General features: G+C 37.7%; 1 protein-coding gene across 2 annotated transcripts in view; it reads right to left on the reverse strand.

The window, feature by feature from the left end:
* GSTCD (glutathione S-transferase C-terminal domain containing) overlaps positions 1-18,194 on the reverse strand; it is a 189,705-nt gene that overhangs the window by 10,283 nt on the left and 161,228 nt on the right. Inside the window, exons 8-10 of one of the 2 annotated variants that reach the window (XM_036763495.1) lie at positions 9,395-9,528; positions 5,654-5,684; positions 9-78 (exon numbers count right to left, since the gene is read on the reverse strand). In XM_036763495.1, coding sequence (XP_036619390.1) covers positions 9-78; positions 5,654-5,684; positions 9,395-9,528 — 235 coding nt within the window. The remainder of the gene's footprint in view (positions 1-8; positions 79-5,653; positions 5,685-9,394; positions 9,529-18,194) is intronic. The other variant, XM_036763496.1, reaches the window with a different exon arrangement.

The raw sequence follows: 18,194 nt of genomic DNA on the forward strand, positions 1-18,194 counted from the left end.
ATACATACCTATTAGTCTTCGTTCTAGAGGTAGCTGGACAGCTGTCTGATCTGCAAATCTGCAAAGAATCATGTGTTCCTAAAAGAATAAAAGCAATAAAGCATGGCTTTATTTCAGGATTCTGTTTCAAAGAAGTTTTTTTTTTTTAATTACTACTTAATAGTAAAGAGAGAGGCAGCATGGAGTAATGGATAGCACTGGACTTGAAGCCAAGTCCTGGGTCCCATCTCTGACACATCCTGGGTCTTTAATCCTGGGCAGGTCCTTTAACCTCTCAGGGCTTCTAGGCATCTTTTTGACTAAATTACGGAGAAGATGCTGATCTGCTCCTCATTAGGAGCTCCCTATACCACCTTGGAGCTCCCAATAGCAATGAAATCACAGGGACAGGTTGGTCATTGTCCCTGAAGAGTAAGGCCATACCTTCCCTCTCCACATTGCCCCCCCCCGCCCCGCCATTTGCTATTTAACACAACAAAAGTTTACACTTTTAAAAATAAAGTAAAATGTTTTCTTTTAAATTAAGATTTCTGAAAACATGGAGCTTTTTCAGATAAGTGCTCTTTTGAGATGTTTTCTTCCAGGAGACTGATCTTCAGGTGTAGCTAATAAGAAATTATCTTCCAGTCCACTGTTCTTACCTGTGACAATTGGCCCAAAATCTGAGACCCAGATGAAAACCTTGAACAATCAAGAACCGATCTTAGTTGCCACAATATTCTAGGAGTACCTATGATGCAATGTTTTTCCCCCTTAAGAAAATGCTTTTTTGAATGGCAGTAATGATAATAACTTACATTTTATCACTTTCAGTACAAAGCACTTTTACATGCATTATCTCATTTTATCTGCACAGTAAGGTAGGCAGTACAAGTATCATTATCTTCATTTTGTAATTAAATAGATTGAGACTCAGAGCTCAAAAGACTTGCCCATCATCGTGTAGCCTTAAGTGTCTAGGGGCCCCTACCAGCCCAAATCTGCCTCCAGGTCCAGCTCTTTCTGCTAGACCACAGAGTAGTAATAAAGTCCCATGCAAACGGCGTCCAGGGATTTTTATCCAGTGACAGCGGGGAAAGGGAGAATTGGTGGATAATCTAGTGTTAGCTATGCCAGTCCCCAGGGATCTCTATGTGACAGCTTAATCACTGCTATATTCTCTGGTGCTTTGTCCCTTCCTTCCACCCACCCACCAATTTAGTGAAGATATATATATCTATAATTAACTCTCATTTTTCTCTTGTCCCCTACAACTTCATATAAGTATTTCTGTACCTTACAGAAAAAAGAAACTAATAGAAAGGTTGGAAATTATTTTCTACTGTGACAAAAAACTGACTGTTTCCCTCAGTGACATAATTTTAGGAGGTTTTTTATTGCTGAAGGAGTAGAAGTCAATGGAGACCTATCCATTTTGCCCAGCATTCTTAATTGATGTGTGGCCAGGGCCAGCAGAGACAGAAGAGGGAAAAAGGAAATGAACGCTATGTAACAACTGTTTTTAGATAGGGCAGTGTCATTTTCTAAGGGAACAAAACTTCCTCATCTACCATTTGAACCAACGATGAGTCAATATCCATCATGCGGCCTCTGAGACCCTTTGTTCATTAAGTACAGTGTCTCCTAATGAAGAAACTAAGGCAATTATCAATGATTGCTAGGGAATATACAGTTAATTTTCATGTGTTTAAAAAAATAAAGGTGAACTAGAGATATGGTTGTAAGAAAGAAATTCAAGTAAATTAGGTTTGAAAGATTTGTTTGTTTTTAAAGCTAAGTGGAGGAAAGAGAATGATCCAAGAGAAGGGCTACATGTTCAGGAAGGATAGGAGGCTGATTAATGGATGCAGAGGGAAGTCAGAACTATTCAGTACTTTTTTTCTCTGTCAGGGAGGATAATTTTTGGAAAGTAAGGGACAAACAGAAATGACTAAGAGCAAGTTATCACTAAAGGCAATCGAGGAGAAAGTAAGAGAGTACTTAGCTCCCTCTAATGAGTTCAAGTCTTTAGGCCCTAACATTTCAGAATACAAGCACTTAGCAAGTGCTTTACCTATCTATCATCTCTATCTCTGAATTGACTGGCAAGATTGAACCCTTCAGTGATCACTGAAAATCTGCTGAGAATGGGAGAAATGCTTCAGGACTGGAGAAGGACAGGCATTATCCCGATTTTCAGAACAGGGGAGAGATTTTCAATCTATTGGCTAGTGAGCCTGGCTTTCATTCCTGGTCAACATCTAGAATACACAATAGAAGGAAGCCTTAGAGAACATCGATAAACAGGAAGCAAGGATTACAAAGAGAATGGTCAAGCTGTAATAACCTCATTTCTATTGATAGAGGATTAGCAGAATGCTGTGTGTGTGTATATATAATTTATGGAGATCTCAGAAAAATATGACAATACCTTTCATTACTGTCAAATAGAAAATTCAGGCAATTTTGAATTAGATGACTGTCCTTTTAGATGGATTTGGAGCTGGTTGAATGGCAAGATGCAAGCCACTGATGGAAGCCTGGGTCTCTGGTCTCTGCCGGAGAATCTGAGTTTGGACCTACCGTACCCAACTTTTTTTAATCAATGACTTGTATAAAAGCATAGATGCTATGCTTATCAAATTTACAGATTACACAAAGTTGGGAGGAATTGGCAGCACACTGAAGATTTAAAAAAAATCTCGAGGCCTTAAACCTCAAGCTGAATCTAAGAAGATGTCAGTCACGTAGGCTCAAAAAATCACCTTTACAAATACAAGATGGGGAACATGTAGCTAGATAGCAGTTTTACTGAAAAAGTTCTGGGAGCTCAATATGGTTCAATGTTGTATTACGATATGACAGTTAAGAAAGCTACCACTGTAACTGCAGGCTGTCTTAAGGCTGAGACTGGGGAATTCTGACTTCATCAGACTACCTCTGGATTACCGATTATTCACATTTGCATGCTATATTTTGGGAAAATCATGTTAAACTGGAGAGTTCGGGAGGTCATGAAGATCATGCCAAACGGGCATGAGTTGGCATGTCTGAGAACAGCAGGGTGATAACTAAATGCTTCTGTCTGGACAGACAGTGAAAATGCCTGGAGTCAGAAGCCAGGCGATGGAAGTGTTTCACTTAAGGATCAGCAAGGAGGCCAATGTCCATCACTCTGGATAGACCTTAGGGAAGACTTACTGAAAGATAGTGATTGACTAGATATACTAGGTGGTATAGTCACAAAGGAAAAGCAAGAAGGGATACGACGTGATCTGTACTACAGGAGGGCCACCCATATCAATAAGTCAAAGACGAGTAACTGAAGTAACCGTGCCTTTAGTGGGCACTGATGGAAATTCTGGAATGTGATCCTGAGAGCAGATCCAGTGCTAGTTCCTAAGGTCCAGAATGAGCTCCCTCCTCATCTCTCTCCTGGGTTCTGTAAGGTCAGTGGGGAACAAGATGTTCCCCATCCATCAATAGGCCTTATGTGGAGCTCATTAAGGGAAGCCTGCTTGCTTACAGGAAGGCTTACACACTTTTTGTTAACTTCTAATTAGACACCGAGTCAGGAGGATCCTGGCTCTGAGCCTATTAGCTGAAAGAGTACGTATTCTGAGAAGTGACCCTTTGCTTTGGGGGCTCACTTACAAGAAGGATCTTGTGATTCCCTAGTTCAGACTGAGTAGCCGTATGTTCAGACACCCGACTGCTCAGAGGTAAAGCCTTTCTCAATCCAGTGGTGAATGTAAAGTATATACATATATGTATATATATCTATAGATATGTATATATAAATATATATCCATAGATATATATGTATATATCAATATAGATATAGAGAGATAGATATAGATATATATATGTATATATATGCATATATATACATATATATACTAATAGCAGTTTTGCTTTGATTCAGGCGGTAGAACCCTGTCTGTTGGTCTTTATTTCTCTTCTCTGTATTTTTTTCTGTTTAATTAAAGAAGATTGTTGACGCCTGAAACAGCTGTCTTTCTTAGTAAAGCAGATACAAGAACCTGCACGAGCTGCCATCCTGGGTATGCCAGTGTGGTTGCTGTTACAGCTTCCTCCAAATCTCAGATAAAATCCTGCCTTCTATGAGAAGCCTGCTCCAATCCCCCTCAATGCTTGCCCCTTCTCTCAGCTGATTATCTCCGATTTTTTCTGTACAAGTGTTGAACTGTTGTTTTTATGTTTTCTCCAAAGGACTGTGAGGTCCTTCAGAGCTTCGACGGACCTCTCTTTGTATCCCCAGAGCACAACACATTTTATGGTAAACAGGAGGTACTTCATACATGCTACTGACTGACTTTAATGGATCAATGTTGACTCGGAGGGAGTTGGCTAGTGAAGTATTTGAGAGATCTGTCCTGTTCAGTGTTTTGACAAGTGACTCGTATGAAAATCACAGAGGTTCTTAAAGACACAAACATGTGAGGGACAGTTAACACCCTGTAGGACAGATTCAGCATCCAACACTAAATTCAAATCAGAAAGTGTTAAGACACAATAAACACTAAATGTTTCTATTTAAAGTGAGACTGTCAGTTTTAAATCTATATGAATAACATGAAAGACCTAACGCTGGAAGGAATCTCAGAAGTCACCTAACCCAGGTGTGTCAAGCATTTGGCCACATGTGGCCACAACACTCCCAAGTACAGCCTAAATTAGATCAAAATGTAATTGGGAAACATTTAACAAAATAAATAAAAATACAATAGAACACAGATCACATTCACATGTGATTTTCTAAGTCATTCTGCAGCCTGCAGGGATCTGATCCATTTCTATCTGAGTTTGACACTTCTGAACTAGACCAACCCTCCCCTTTTAGTTATAATTTTGCAGTAAAATTGATAGAGGAAAATCTCAAAGGATCACAAGAAATTGCTTTTAAAAAAGTAGGTGATTTCTTCACCACATTATGATGCCATCTATTTGAATGTATCATAAGTCCAGTAATTAGATAAATAAAAAAAAATTACACCACTAAAGAGATTAATAAAAAGTCATGATGGCAAAGGAAGCTTATGTTCTATCCGTCAATCAGTAACCATCTATTAAGCGCCTACTATGTGCCACGGGCTGTACTGGAGACACAAAGACAAAAGGTAAACAGGCGTGGTCCTCCAAGAACTTGCATTTTCTTGGGGGAAACAATCTGTACACATAGAGATGCATCTAAAATGAACACAAAATAAATAAAAAAGCAATGAGGGTGAGGGGAGTGCTATCAGCTAGGGAGAACAGCAAAGGACTCCTTTAGGAGGCCCCTGGGCTGAGCTTTATAAGAAACTTGGATTTGTAAGAGGTGAAGGTGGGGTGTCTGGGCCTTCCAGGAATGGGGGGAAAGACTGAAGAAGGAATGTGTGAAAAACAGCAATTCAATGTCTATAATAGCACCGAGTGGCACTGCCACACTAACATATTTGTCAGTTGCAATTTTGGATGAGATTGTCATGACTCAAAACTGCTATGTAACAGTCCAACTTTTGCATTTTTAATATCTTTAAAAACATTGACACATTGAACTATTCACAATTAAAATAAAAAAAAACAAATTATTCACTTCACTACAAACTTGATAGGGGAAAACAAAGAAGCTACATAAAGAAATATGATGTATTCCTGGATTATTTATTACCTTGTAGGATAAAACTTCCTTGAATGGTTCACTGAAACAGAAAAAGTAATCAGTCATTACTTTAAATAATATCAGAAAATGCAAATTAAGAAACAGTTTTAGATGAGTAAATTCCAAAGAAATAACTGCCTTATCTGAACAGTTTACATGAGAAAATCCAGCTGTTAGAATTTTCTTCTCTAAAGGTGCTAAGGTATAGCATGCTAAGGATCTAAATTATTTCAATGTATTTCTTTTGTGGGTTTTCTTTGTTTTACTTCTTTCATGGGTGTTTACATTTTTTTAAAAGAATTACAATCATTTTCAAAAATAGTTTTAAATTTTCACAATGCACCAGTCCTAGAAATCACAGTTCCAGGCCAGTATATCAGGCAGACATAACACCCACAGGCACTAATCCTCTTGCTAACTCACCTGGTAATTTCGGGGTGAAACTGAGGGCTTTTCCCTACCTGCCCAAGTATGCAAAAGTATTTATATGTGCATTTTCTAAGCTGCTGTGACTTTTAGAATGATTCCCCTGAAAATGATGACAGTATCTTGTTTGGGTTGAAACTAACTTTCCCCAAAACACCCTAAGGGAATGGGAGAAGAAATTTTAGTGACAATTTTTAGGAAACTGCTGAGCATTACCTTTAATTTACAAATTCAATGATAACTAGAGAAGACAGATAGTCATTCTTGTGTATGTATGCGTTCATTGGGTGGTTATAAATTTCCTGAGAAGATTTAAAATATACATTTATTTATAATTTTGCACAGTATTTAAGAGAAAATGAAACAGTAAATGCTTTTATCATTAAAATATGATTTTACTTCTTTGTCTTTAATTCTCTTTCTACATGTTGTGATGTGCACAGATCAAATACATCGGATAAAGAGAAAAAAGCCATTTTATGAATTGTTGATTTAAAAGGATTACACAAGGTTCAATGAAAAATGTGTTGTATTTGCTGTCAAAGGCCCTGGGTTTGAATCCTGGTGCTGCTTACTATCGGTCTGCAATCACAGAGCTAGGTGGCATAGTAAATACAGCACTAGTTTGGATTCAGGAAGATTTGTTGTTGTTCAGTCGTTTGGGTTTTTCTTGGCAAGATTCTGAAGTGATTTGCCATTTCTTTCTCCAGCTCATTTCACAGATGGGGAAACTGAGGCAAACAGAATTTAGTGACTTGCCCAGGGTCACACACTGGCCTCAGACACTTGATAGCTGTGTGACCTGGGCAAGTCACTTAACTTCCTCAACTGTAAAATGGGAGTATGATAGCACCTACTTCCCAGGGTTGTTGTGAGGATCAAATGAGGTAACTGTAAAGTGCTTGATATAGTGCCTGGCACATAGTAGGTAGGTGCTCTATCAATGTTAGCAATTGCTGCTGCTGCTACTACTACTACCTACTATTTGGGCAATTCACTTGACATATTTGGGCCTCAGTTTAGTCACATGTCAAATGAGAAGGTTGGACGAGATGAGCTTTAAGCTCCCTTTAAGATTTTTTAAAGAGAATGTCGCGCATCCTCGAGTTTTTACTTTGGGGTTGATTTTAGTTTGGATGGGACAGAATTTACCAAACTGTCATATTTTGGTATAAACCATTATAGATCAAATTTATATTGGGACAGAAGGTTGCAAAGCATTTTCTTTCCAAAAGACCTGTGGTACATTAATGTATCCCTTTGGCTGATAAGCAAATAAAGTGCTTTTCCAAGGGTTACATAGGTGGCCTGTCAGAGTGTCAGAGGCAAGATTTGAAACTAGGTCTCTCCTTGATTCCCTGGCCAGTTTGGGGTGTGTGTGTGTGTGTGTGTGTGTGTGTGTGTGTGTGTGTTTTAAGGGTGGGTGAAAGGAGATGAAGTAGGGAGATTTCCTCTCTTCTCAGTTTGGGATTAAAGTACTTAACAAATTGGCTCCTTGTATTTGAGGGTGAGTCATGAATATTCCCTGGCATTTTTCCAGGTATCTTGAAAGGTCACTTGAGCGTTAACCTAAGCACCCACTAAATCATTTTTCTATGTCCTCCTCAGAGATGCAGAAATGCTAAAGCTGGCAATCATTTGTGATTCTGACTAGAAGCTTTAAGTTGCAGATCAACTGCCAATCTTCAATCAGTACAGGAGGTTTCCACATTAGGAATTCCTTACACTGATTAAGTCTGGACTAAAAACAAAATAAAGAAAAAAAAAAGATCTTTTCCTGGTTATGTACTTTGCCTGGTCATATCACTTTCCATTCTCTATTTTTTTTTTTTGGTGATGGGAATTTATATTTAGAGAGTTTGTCCATTTGGAATCTGTAATAGAAGGTATAAGATGCTGATACAGCCCTATTTTTCATCAGTCTCCTTTCCAGCTTTCCTTGAAGTAATTATTAAATAAAGAATTCCTTCCTACTAGTAGGTATTGCTGGTTTTAGTCTGCTGAGAATATTTGTTTCTAGATGTTCTAGTCTACTCCACTGATCGAATTTTCTATTTTATTTTTAACTAGTATCAGATAATAATTATAACCTTGTTGTTTAGTTTGAAATCTGACAGTGCCAACTCTCTCTTCTTTCTACTTTTTCCCCCACTGATGTTCTTGACTTTTGGTAATCCAAATGAATATTCTGGAAAGCACCTTTTTAGCAATTTTTCTGGTATAACATTAAATCTGTATATAGTTTTAGTAGTAGTATAATATTGATTATGTTGGTATAGCCTAACCATGAACAATGAATACTCCAATTATTAGTTGGTCCTATTGAGTGTCCTGGTGAGTAAATTCCCAAATAGAATGCATCTTAAATGGAATTTCTCCCGCTCTTCCTCTTGGGTTTTAATAGTGTTATAAAGAACAGTTTTGGGGACATATTTTTCACCCTGCTATTCTACTGAAACTGATGGTTTTAGGGGTCATATTTTATATCCTGCCATTTTGCTGAAATCATTGTTTTAATTAACTTTTCATTGTTTCTCTAATGTTCCCTAAGTTAGTCTTCACATCATCTTTTAATTTTTCTCAATGAACAAAATCTACTTTCTCTTCCTTCTACCTTCCTCTATACTTCCCACTGGGGGGAGGGAACCAACATAAAAACAAAACACTTATAACATATATGCATAATCAAACAAAACAAATGTTGGCGCCAGTCATATCCAGAAAATATTTGTTTAAATCTGCACCCTGAAGCTGTCACTTCTCTATTGGGAGCTAGACAGCAACTTCTTTATATTTAAATAGGAATAATTTTTCTTCTTTTTTGCCTATCCTTATTTCTTCAATTAGTTTGTCTTGTGTTATTGGTATAGCTAGCATTTAGCATTTCTAGCCAGTTCTATGTCAAATAATATAATGACAATGGGCATCTTCATTTTACCCTTGATCATACTGGGAAAGCTTCTGATGTTTATCTGTTTACAAGTAATACTAGTTTTTAGTTTGAGGTATATATGTCTAAGCCTTTTCAAGCAAGAACAACATATAATAAATCAAATAACAATGGAAGACCCCCTTCAAATTCCACCGTACAGGTACATTTTTTTCTTTTAAGGAGAGACAAGGATGGTAAATTAATAATTGGTTGCCAATTATCTTTGGTTCTAAATTCAAATAGGAATGTTTTCCAGCGAACTGAGTCCCCATTCCTCAGTTTGAGGGACAGCTTTTTAATACATACATACTATACATACATACATACATGCATACATACATACATAAATGAGCCCTAGGTTTTTTTATTTGACTTTGAACTCCTGATTTTACCTTCGTGGAAATGTAAACTTCAGGGTGTTCTGAATAAAACCATAACAGCAAGGGCATGTAACAAAGGCAGCCTGAGCCTTGGTGCAATGCTCAATTACCATGTCTGTGGCCACTCCACAAGCATGTAAAGCCACCTAGGAAACAAAATCAAAGGTTAGTGATGTGCTCGTTGTTCTCTTATGGGGCTAATTTTAGGATATCTTGATTACGCAGAAATGATTTCCATTCCATTAAGAAGATTTATAATTTCTAGCAATGAGGACTGACCTCTCAGGAAGCTCCAAGCCTTTAAACATGTTCATTATTCACTAAATATTTCCTATTAGAAACATTCCAAAGGACACCTTATAAATGATATAGTCCCATCAAATATGTCATCGTGAAGCAGGTAGCTGATGTAGTGCATGAGAGTGCTGGATTTGGCATTAGGAAGACCCGAGTTCAAATTCTGTTTCAGACTCTCACTGAATGTACAGTCCTGGCCAAGTCACTTAATCTATCAGTCTGTTTACTCAAATGTAAGACAAGGAGCATAATAGCATTTCCTTGCCCAGTTGTTGTGAAGATGAAATGAAATACCATTTGTAAAATGCTTTGTAAATCCTAAAGGGCTAAAGAAATCATCATCATCTTGATTTATTCATATTAATGAGGAAAATACACCAGGCTGAAAGATTACAACTTTCCAAGATCAGCAAGTAGCTGCAACAAGAATAATTGTTTTTTGTTTGTATAATAGCAAATACATGATCTTACTTTCTCCTCATCAGACTCCTATGAGGTAGATATTACCCCCATTTTATAAATGAGGGAACTGAGGTTCAGAGAGGCTTAAGTGACTGGTAATTAGCAAAGTCAGGATGTAAACCAGGTCTCCTGGGTCCAAGTCCACTGCTTTTTTTTGATCACACCATACTCTCCTTCTTCTCCCAGACCCTGTGTTTCAGTGCAAAATTCAGTCATTTGGAACCAATAAAGAAAGCAAGCATAAAAGTTATTTTATGTAACTTGAAAAAAATTTGAGAAAGTTCTTGAGGGAGAAAAGCTAAAATTGCAGTGTATAAACTAGTAATCTTACTAACTGTAAATTTTAGTGCAATTTGTGAGATATTTTAAAGGGATTTGTTGAAAAAAGGAACAAATAAAACTTAGGCATAGATCTCATAATTAGAGACTTAATTGTTGTTGTTGATAATCTGTGAATGGAAACAAAATTCTGACCATTATTTTTTGTTCCATTTGTTTTCATGGCATATGGTTCATTTAAGGGTCTTTAGCTCTGTCCATCCAGATAATATATAGTGGAGAAAAAATGTAATTATTACAGTAAATCTAGATATTATACTAAGCAGATGACACAGAAAACTCTATTTCATTTTAGTTGCTGACACACAAACTTTGAATCCTGTATAAACCCTGAGCCAAGTTCTTCTCACTTGTAACTTTGCTTTCTATTGTCCAAACACTTACTAACTTTAAAGGGAAGTCAGAACACACAGACAGAGAAGACCTTATGGAAATGTCTTGCTGGAAAATAATACGGAGCTAATGTTCCTTTGAGAAGATGCGTCCATGAGTATCTGTGTGTATGTAAATGGGGGTGTTTGTGTATGTCTACTGGTCATCTTGAACCACAAAATGTCCCAAACTGAACTCATTATCCTTGCCCCCTCCCCCAACTCTTCCCTCTTCTGAACTTTCCTATTACTGCAGAGGACACCACCATGCTTTCACTCACCCAAGCTCACAATCTAGGTGTCTTATTTTCAACTCCTACTCTCTCTCACCCCTATATTCAACCAGTTGCCAAGTCCTATCATTTTTACTTTTGTAATATCTCTTCTATCTGTCCCTTTCTCTCCCCTTACATGGTTACCATGCTTGGGCAGGCCCTCAACACCTCATGCCTGGACAGTTGCAACAGTCTGCTGGTTGATCTTCCTGCCTCAAGTATGTCGTCATTCCAGTTCATCCTCTGCTCACATGTCAAATTGGTCTTCCGAAAGTAATTGAAAACTTTAGCCAGCTGACTCCCATAATATGTTCTTGTCTCCTCCAGGCACACATTCTCTTTTTGAAGTGGTACAGTGAGTTTATTTACTTAGTTTGAACAGAATAACAGAAGAATAAAAACTTCTTGTACAAATGATCCAAGACTTACAGAAGTTTTTGTTCTATTGAACCTGGAGCCAATTCCTACTATCCTCAGAATGTAGTGGTCCAAGGAAAAGAGGGGAGCAACCTTAGTTCAATGATTTTTTGAAAGTAAATCATATTTAAAATAAAATTAGAAAAGCACACCACTGAATGACAATAATGAAAAATTAAAAGAAGGGAGCATTAAAAACATAAAAAAGACCCCATTACTCTAATTCCAGGATGTTGCGGGATGAATTAGGAATACACAAACTTGCAGAAATTAAGCATAGTCATGAATAGACATAGAACCTTTGGCAGAAGTTGGCTTGGCTACTTTCTAAGAGATGACATGCTTAAGCGTGTATGTTTCTTCTGAAAGGTTCTGAAGGTAAATTTTAAAATGTAATAGCTAAAAGAATGAATAAAATTTTGTTGCTTAAAAGGTGCAGGCTATCATTTCCTTGATCAAACTCGTTAAATGCCTTAGGCCCAGGATTCTTAACTAAAGCCCAAGGTCCAGAAAATTATTCTTTCCTGTTAAATCTTCCTCCCAGAAATCCTTGAGGTCCTATGGCACCAGAACCTATACAACCAAACAGAGTGATCTGACCAAAGCCTTTAGATTTTCTTTCATTGAAAGCTCAGGGTTGCTGTCGGCAGCTTCAACAACCCCAGTATCCACCTTCATGGCTGAGCCTTCCTTAGCTTGATGCCAGACCTGCACATGAAAGAAATTAACACCTTATGAAGGTAGCTACTAACTTGTTCAAGGGGGTCTGGACTAGTCACCGAGGTTCTCTGAGACACTGAAATGGCTTATTCAGATTCCTTTTCCCTCTGGGGGAAGAGCAGCTACTGCCATGCTCACTTTTGGCAGGTGTGAAGAAGTCAGAGGAAGTGAAAACTGATGCCATGGATGAACCACAGAAATACTGAAGCACGTGTGAGGTGTTGGGAAAAAAAGGCCACTCAGTTAACAACTTTATGAGGTTAAGTTTGAAAAAAAATCATACCTTTTCATATGATTAATTTCCAAAATAATTCTTTGTGCCCCTCCAACCAAACAATGGAGCGAAGACTACAGAAAAAAAAAAGTTCAGCAAAACCAACCAAGACACTGACTGCATCGGACATCACAGACAATATTCTCCAGCCATGGTCCTCCACCTCTTTTTCTAGGGCCAAGTTTGCTAACTAATTACTTAGCATTCAGTTTTCATCTTATTATTCTTTCTCTTTACTTTGCTACAATGATGGTATGCATTGTTTTCCTGGTTCGTATTTTAGGTTTCTCTGAATTGTTGGTGTCCATTGTTTCTTATGGCACAGTCACACTCCATTATATTCATGTACCACAATTTGTTTAGCCTTTCCTCATCCCACTTTGCTAAGACAAAACTCCCAAGCTATCCTGGAACACTGAATGCACACCTAGGCTTGACCATACACCAAAATCCAGGGACTCCCCTAAAACCTAGGAAAAGCCTGAAACCCCAGAACCAAAAGGAGGAAGGCCTTGCACATGCCTTTCACATACACGTGGGAGCTCATCTTCCTCCCCCCTACTCAGAGATTCTTCATCTTAGGAATTCTCTTTTGCAATTACTCGCTCACTCATTCCATATTTCAGGCTTATTTCTCCAACCTGTGAGTAGCTAGCTACCTGCTCTGGGGTGGTGGGCACCTTGGTAAATAGCTGTATTCTACAATGACATACCGTAAATACAAACACACACATTTATGATGAGTGGTAAAAAAATAAACATTTAACTAACAGCGCATTGCCAAGGAAATTTCGAGCTGGATTAGAGGTGTTGTAGTTCAACGCTCTCGTTTTATAGATGAGGGACCAAAGGCTCAAGTTACACAGCGGGTTAATGGCAAAACTAGGACAAAGACACACATCTTCCTGAGTTAAGCATGGCGCCACTTGTTCTGTTGACTTTCTTGGCCACTATTATATAACATGAGGCCATATTTTATAGTTTGTCATTAGTATAGAATTACCCATGTAGTAATTCTCAGAAGATTATATATATTTTTTTTTAGTTTTTCTCAAGTTGTAATTGAGTAGAATAGGATCTACACATTTATGCTCTTTCTTCTCCTTTCTAGATAGACAGATAGATAGCATTTGACTTGGAATCAAGACCTGAATTCAAATCCAACTACAGACACTTAGGAGCTGTGTGACCTTTGGGAAAGTCACTTAACCTCTGTTTGCTTTAGTTTCTTCAACTCTAAAAAGGGAATAAGAACAGCATTCTTCTTCCCAGGGTTGTAGAGAGGATCAAGGGAGTTAAGGCGTGCAGTGCCCTGCAAGTACTTAAAAGCAAACTGCAAACGCTGGCCGTGATCTCAGCTCTAGTGATGCTGTGATTCCTCTTATTTCAGGGCTCTGAAACACTGCTCTGGGGACAAAGGAAGGATTTATAGGTCCTCCTCCTAGCTCTAACACTGACTTGTCATGAGAGAAAAAGCAATTAACCAGATGCTCACAACCACAGCGGGAGAAAACACAACCTACTCTGTCTTCTTCGTTGTCTTGTGTGGGAGAAAGGAAGAGCGGAAGATAAATACATTTGGTTTTTTTTTTCTTCTTAAGCTATCCCCTTCCACAGTGAGCTGAATCCATATTCTAATTACACTTGAGACATTTAACTCAGATAGTTAATCAAAATAATGCACAAGATGCGAAATGTTTTCATTTCTGTGAAAACAGATTCTAAACCTGCATAGAGAAAGCCCCGAGACATTGACTGGGAAGCTATGACCCAGTACAACCAGCTGAAATGCGAGGAATTCATCAGCTCCTTGTTTGGTGACCATGAGGCCAAGCAACTGGTCTGACTGACAGGTTCAATGAACTGACCCAAGGAATTTCCCCCTTATTGTGGGGCCTTCCCTCTCCATATGGAGCACCCATATACAGAATGAAGAGGGAAGATATGAAGACTGAAACTTTACAATTCAATTTATTTGTTACACCAAGGTGTTAAACCCAAATATATCTGAACCAGATGTTATTGAAATTTTCTTTCATATACCAATGCACCAATGAATAGCCTTAATCCTGTGCCTTTCTTAAATCATTTTCTGTGTCACAGTGCTTTTTTGGGTGGTGGATTGGGGTGGGGGCTGGAAATTCAGAACTATGATTTCATTGATGGGGATCCCCAAGTCTCAAAACTCAATCCACCAATGCAGATTAGCTCCCAGACTGTAAACCAGATTTTCTGCATTTTGGCTGAGGGTCTCAGAGGTTATCTGTGACTTACCCATAGTTATATAGAGTTGGTCTTCATTAAAGGCAGAACTTAAACCTAGGTCTTTCTGACTATCCACTACACCCATATTGCCTCTCATGTTACAATACAGACATAGAATTTATACATCATTTAAGAAAAAAAGTTTTGGTAGAAGACAAAACCAGTCTTGTAAGCAAATACAATAAAATTTAACAGCCCAGAAAATGTACACCATAGTTCTTGGCAACGTAGAGTTAGTTAAATTTATATTCTTTTACCACTCAGCATAAATGGACTTTCATCCTAAGTTAGCAGAAACTTTATAAGACTGGACTCTTCCCAAGTGGCAAAATGACCCTGTATCTTTTGACATGAGTCAGGAAAAAAGTATATACTATATTGATCTCAATACAGTCTGCACTTCCTTCTCTATCCCCCACCCCTAAATCTGGTCTGTACGATATTCAAGTGTGGTCTATAAACATTCTTATTTTTCTAGATATATGCAAGCGCTTATTTGTTTTCTTTCAAGGAAATTTTATTTTAGCGATGTAGCCAACATTTAGAACAATAAGGCAAATCAATTTTGCTACGAAGTAAAAAGGAGGTGGAATAACAAATTCTGAAAGTTAAGAAAGTTACCCTTTATTTTTGAGTAATACCCCAAATAGGTAATTCTGTGCTAATTTAGGGATGATTATAGAAGCTTATGTTGGGTCTTCTTAATGTAATAGCAAAAATCGCAAATTTCCTTTTTTAGACATATTTCTAAGTACCCTACTTTTAAAAAAACAAGGCTTATATAAATTACACATTCAAACTGTTATTGGATTACATTCCACATTTGCTTATGCTTACGCTAATTTTACACTAAGGGGCATAACTAAGAAATGAAGCTGTAATTAAGCAGCTAAGCATCAATAAAATATAAACTTACACATTAAACATGATGCTACAGAAAAAGTCATAAATATAAAAACAGCTCAAAAATAAAAAAAGCATCACTGCTTGGTTATGACTGGCAAAAAAATGTTCATCAATACTGATATATGATGTTTGATATTCATGGATTTACTCAATTTTTTTTTTACTTCTTGACTGGTTGTTTGCAACATAAATGTCTTTTGTTAATGTCCGTAGCACACATTTTCCCATAATAATTCCATAGCACACCTCATGATCACATAAGTTGGCTGATTTTATATTACTTTTGCCTCTGTACTTCACATTCCAGCCTACCTGGCCTACTTGCTTCTACCCACACAGGACATTCCCTTTTCCAGACCCCCGTCTTTGCACTCCTTCCTCATGTTCTGGTTTTGGGCATCATCCCCCACCCCTGTACTCTGATCACCTGTTACTTATTTATTACCTCCTTTCAAATTTTAGCTCAAATATGATCTTCTACTTAAGACCTTTTTTCATGCCCTAACAGTTGCTAGGGCCCTCCTCCTCCTGAAGTTATTCTGCAAATAACTTGAATTTATTTCTTTGTGTACAAGTTGCTTCTACCCCTCTCCCTGGTAGAATGGAAGCTTCTTGAGGGCAAGGAGTGATTCTCTTTTTTTCTCTGAATCCCTAGAACCTAGTATAGCTTAATAAATACTTGTTGAATTGATTTGGATAACCACAGACCCACTTTTGTAGACATTCTTAGGCATGCTCATTTTATTAAGAAAGACATTTACTCATTAAGCAATATTTTAAAATTTAAAGTCATGGCATCAAATTTCAGGATAATTTGGATCCAAAGCACTCGCACTACTGCAAATGTTTTCTATAAGCCTCCCCACTTTGACACCATCGTAATCAAATCATGTGCACCTGCATATACTGAAGAATGAAAAATATGCTTTAGTTGTTTCTTACTATGGGAAAGGTTTTTTTTTAAATTTTTCTCAAAACCATAATCCCTGTCATACTCAATAGTTGAACAAATCAAAACATCCAAGTGCCAGGTTTTAAAAGATGGTGCCTAAGATACTGTGCTAGTGTGTTCAGAATCTTTTTCCAACACTCCCCAGTCTCCCTCAAGGCTGTAGGGCATTGGTAATCTCTCTGCTGATATATACCAGGAGTGTGTTCTTAAGTTCATGCAATGTAAAGCAGTTAAGCCTAATCATAGTCATAATATGAAGAAGAGATACACAATAAATCTTCTCTAACTTTGGGGTAAGGTCAGGCTGAATTGAGAAGCCTGAATTGATGATTTTTGAAGAATTTTATATTCACCACTTTTTACCATATGTGACAAATCAAACTAGATTAAAAACTGAATTCATTCACTTGCTTATTCTAAATCTGCCTCTGATGCTTACTTGTGTGATCTTGCACAATCTGCCTGTGCTCTCTGACCCCAGTTTCCTCATCTGTTAAATGAGGGGTTTGAACAAGACAGCTATCAAGTTCCCTTTCAGCTCCTCTGAGACTACAATCCGGGATCCTATGAACTACTACTGGCTAGCAAAGGTTCTGGGAAGTCCTGTTTTACTGAACACGATAACTGATTTATAATCAGAATATATTTTTTCTATCTAAATGACGATGCTTTAAAAATTCTTTAAAATAGCTGGATCTAACTTTAAGGGTTTTCAACGTTCCCTCTGTGGTCTTGGTCACACCATTAATTTGTACTCTCTATGAAGAAAGAGCTTGCTAAGCACAGGTAAACCTCAGGCTCAGCTGGTTTGAAAGCTCACAAATCATGGACTAATGAGGTTTTAATGGATTTCTAATACAGCGCCGTCCTCATTTTTTCCTCGCATATAAGTGAATGATGGAACCCAAGACTTAGATCACCTGATATATCTAGCCTGATTTACTGCTGACAGTCCTTCAAATGCCTCTCCGAGGCAAATTATTTTCTTGATACTGAGACTAATTCTGATTTGTGTTTATAATTCTAGTTTATTTACCATATACCCCCAACAATGAGAATTACAGAAGAAAAAATTAACAACAATCCTACCCCCTCCAAAAAAACCTGCTAGATAAAAATTAACATGAAATATGGAGATAATAGTATTTTCAAAGAAGACGTAGCCACGTTGAGTCATTACTGGAAAATAAGATGCTCTCAGTCAAAATATTGCTGCTCTGGAAACCCTGCCTAATGAGGTGGTCTCTTGGGAATTTGCCAAGTTTGCTTTGTAAAGGTAGTTCTAATATTTATCATCCAACATCCAAGTGAAATGGAGGTTTGAAAAGCGTTGGACGATTTTTTTTGGGAGGGAGGCTTGAATCTTCTGGATGACATATCATCATTATTCTGAGCTACACTGGAAAATGGTTAACACCACTTTGAACAGACTTGAGACAGAGGTTCAGAAGCCAGAGTGTATCTAATGTCCAACAAGAATGTTCCATTTAGTCTCTCTGCCGTGATCTGGACAGTACCTCAGAGGCCATCCTGT

This window comes from Trichosurus vulpecula, chromosome 6, assembly GCF_011100635.1.
Source record: "Trichosurus vulpecula isolate mTriVul1 chromosome 6, mTriVul1.pri, whole genome shotgun sequence".
NCBI classification, from domain to species: Eukaryota; Metazoa; Chordata; class Mammalia; order Diprotodontia; family Phalangeridae; genus Trichosurus; species Trichosurus vulpecula.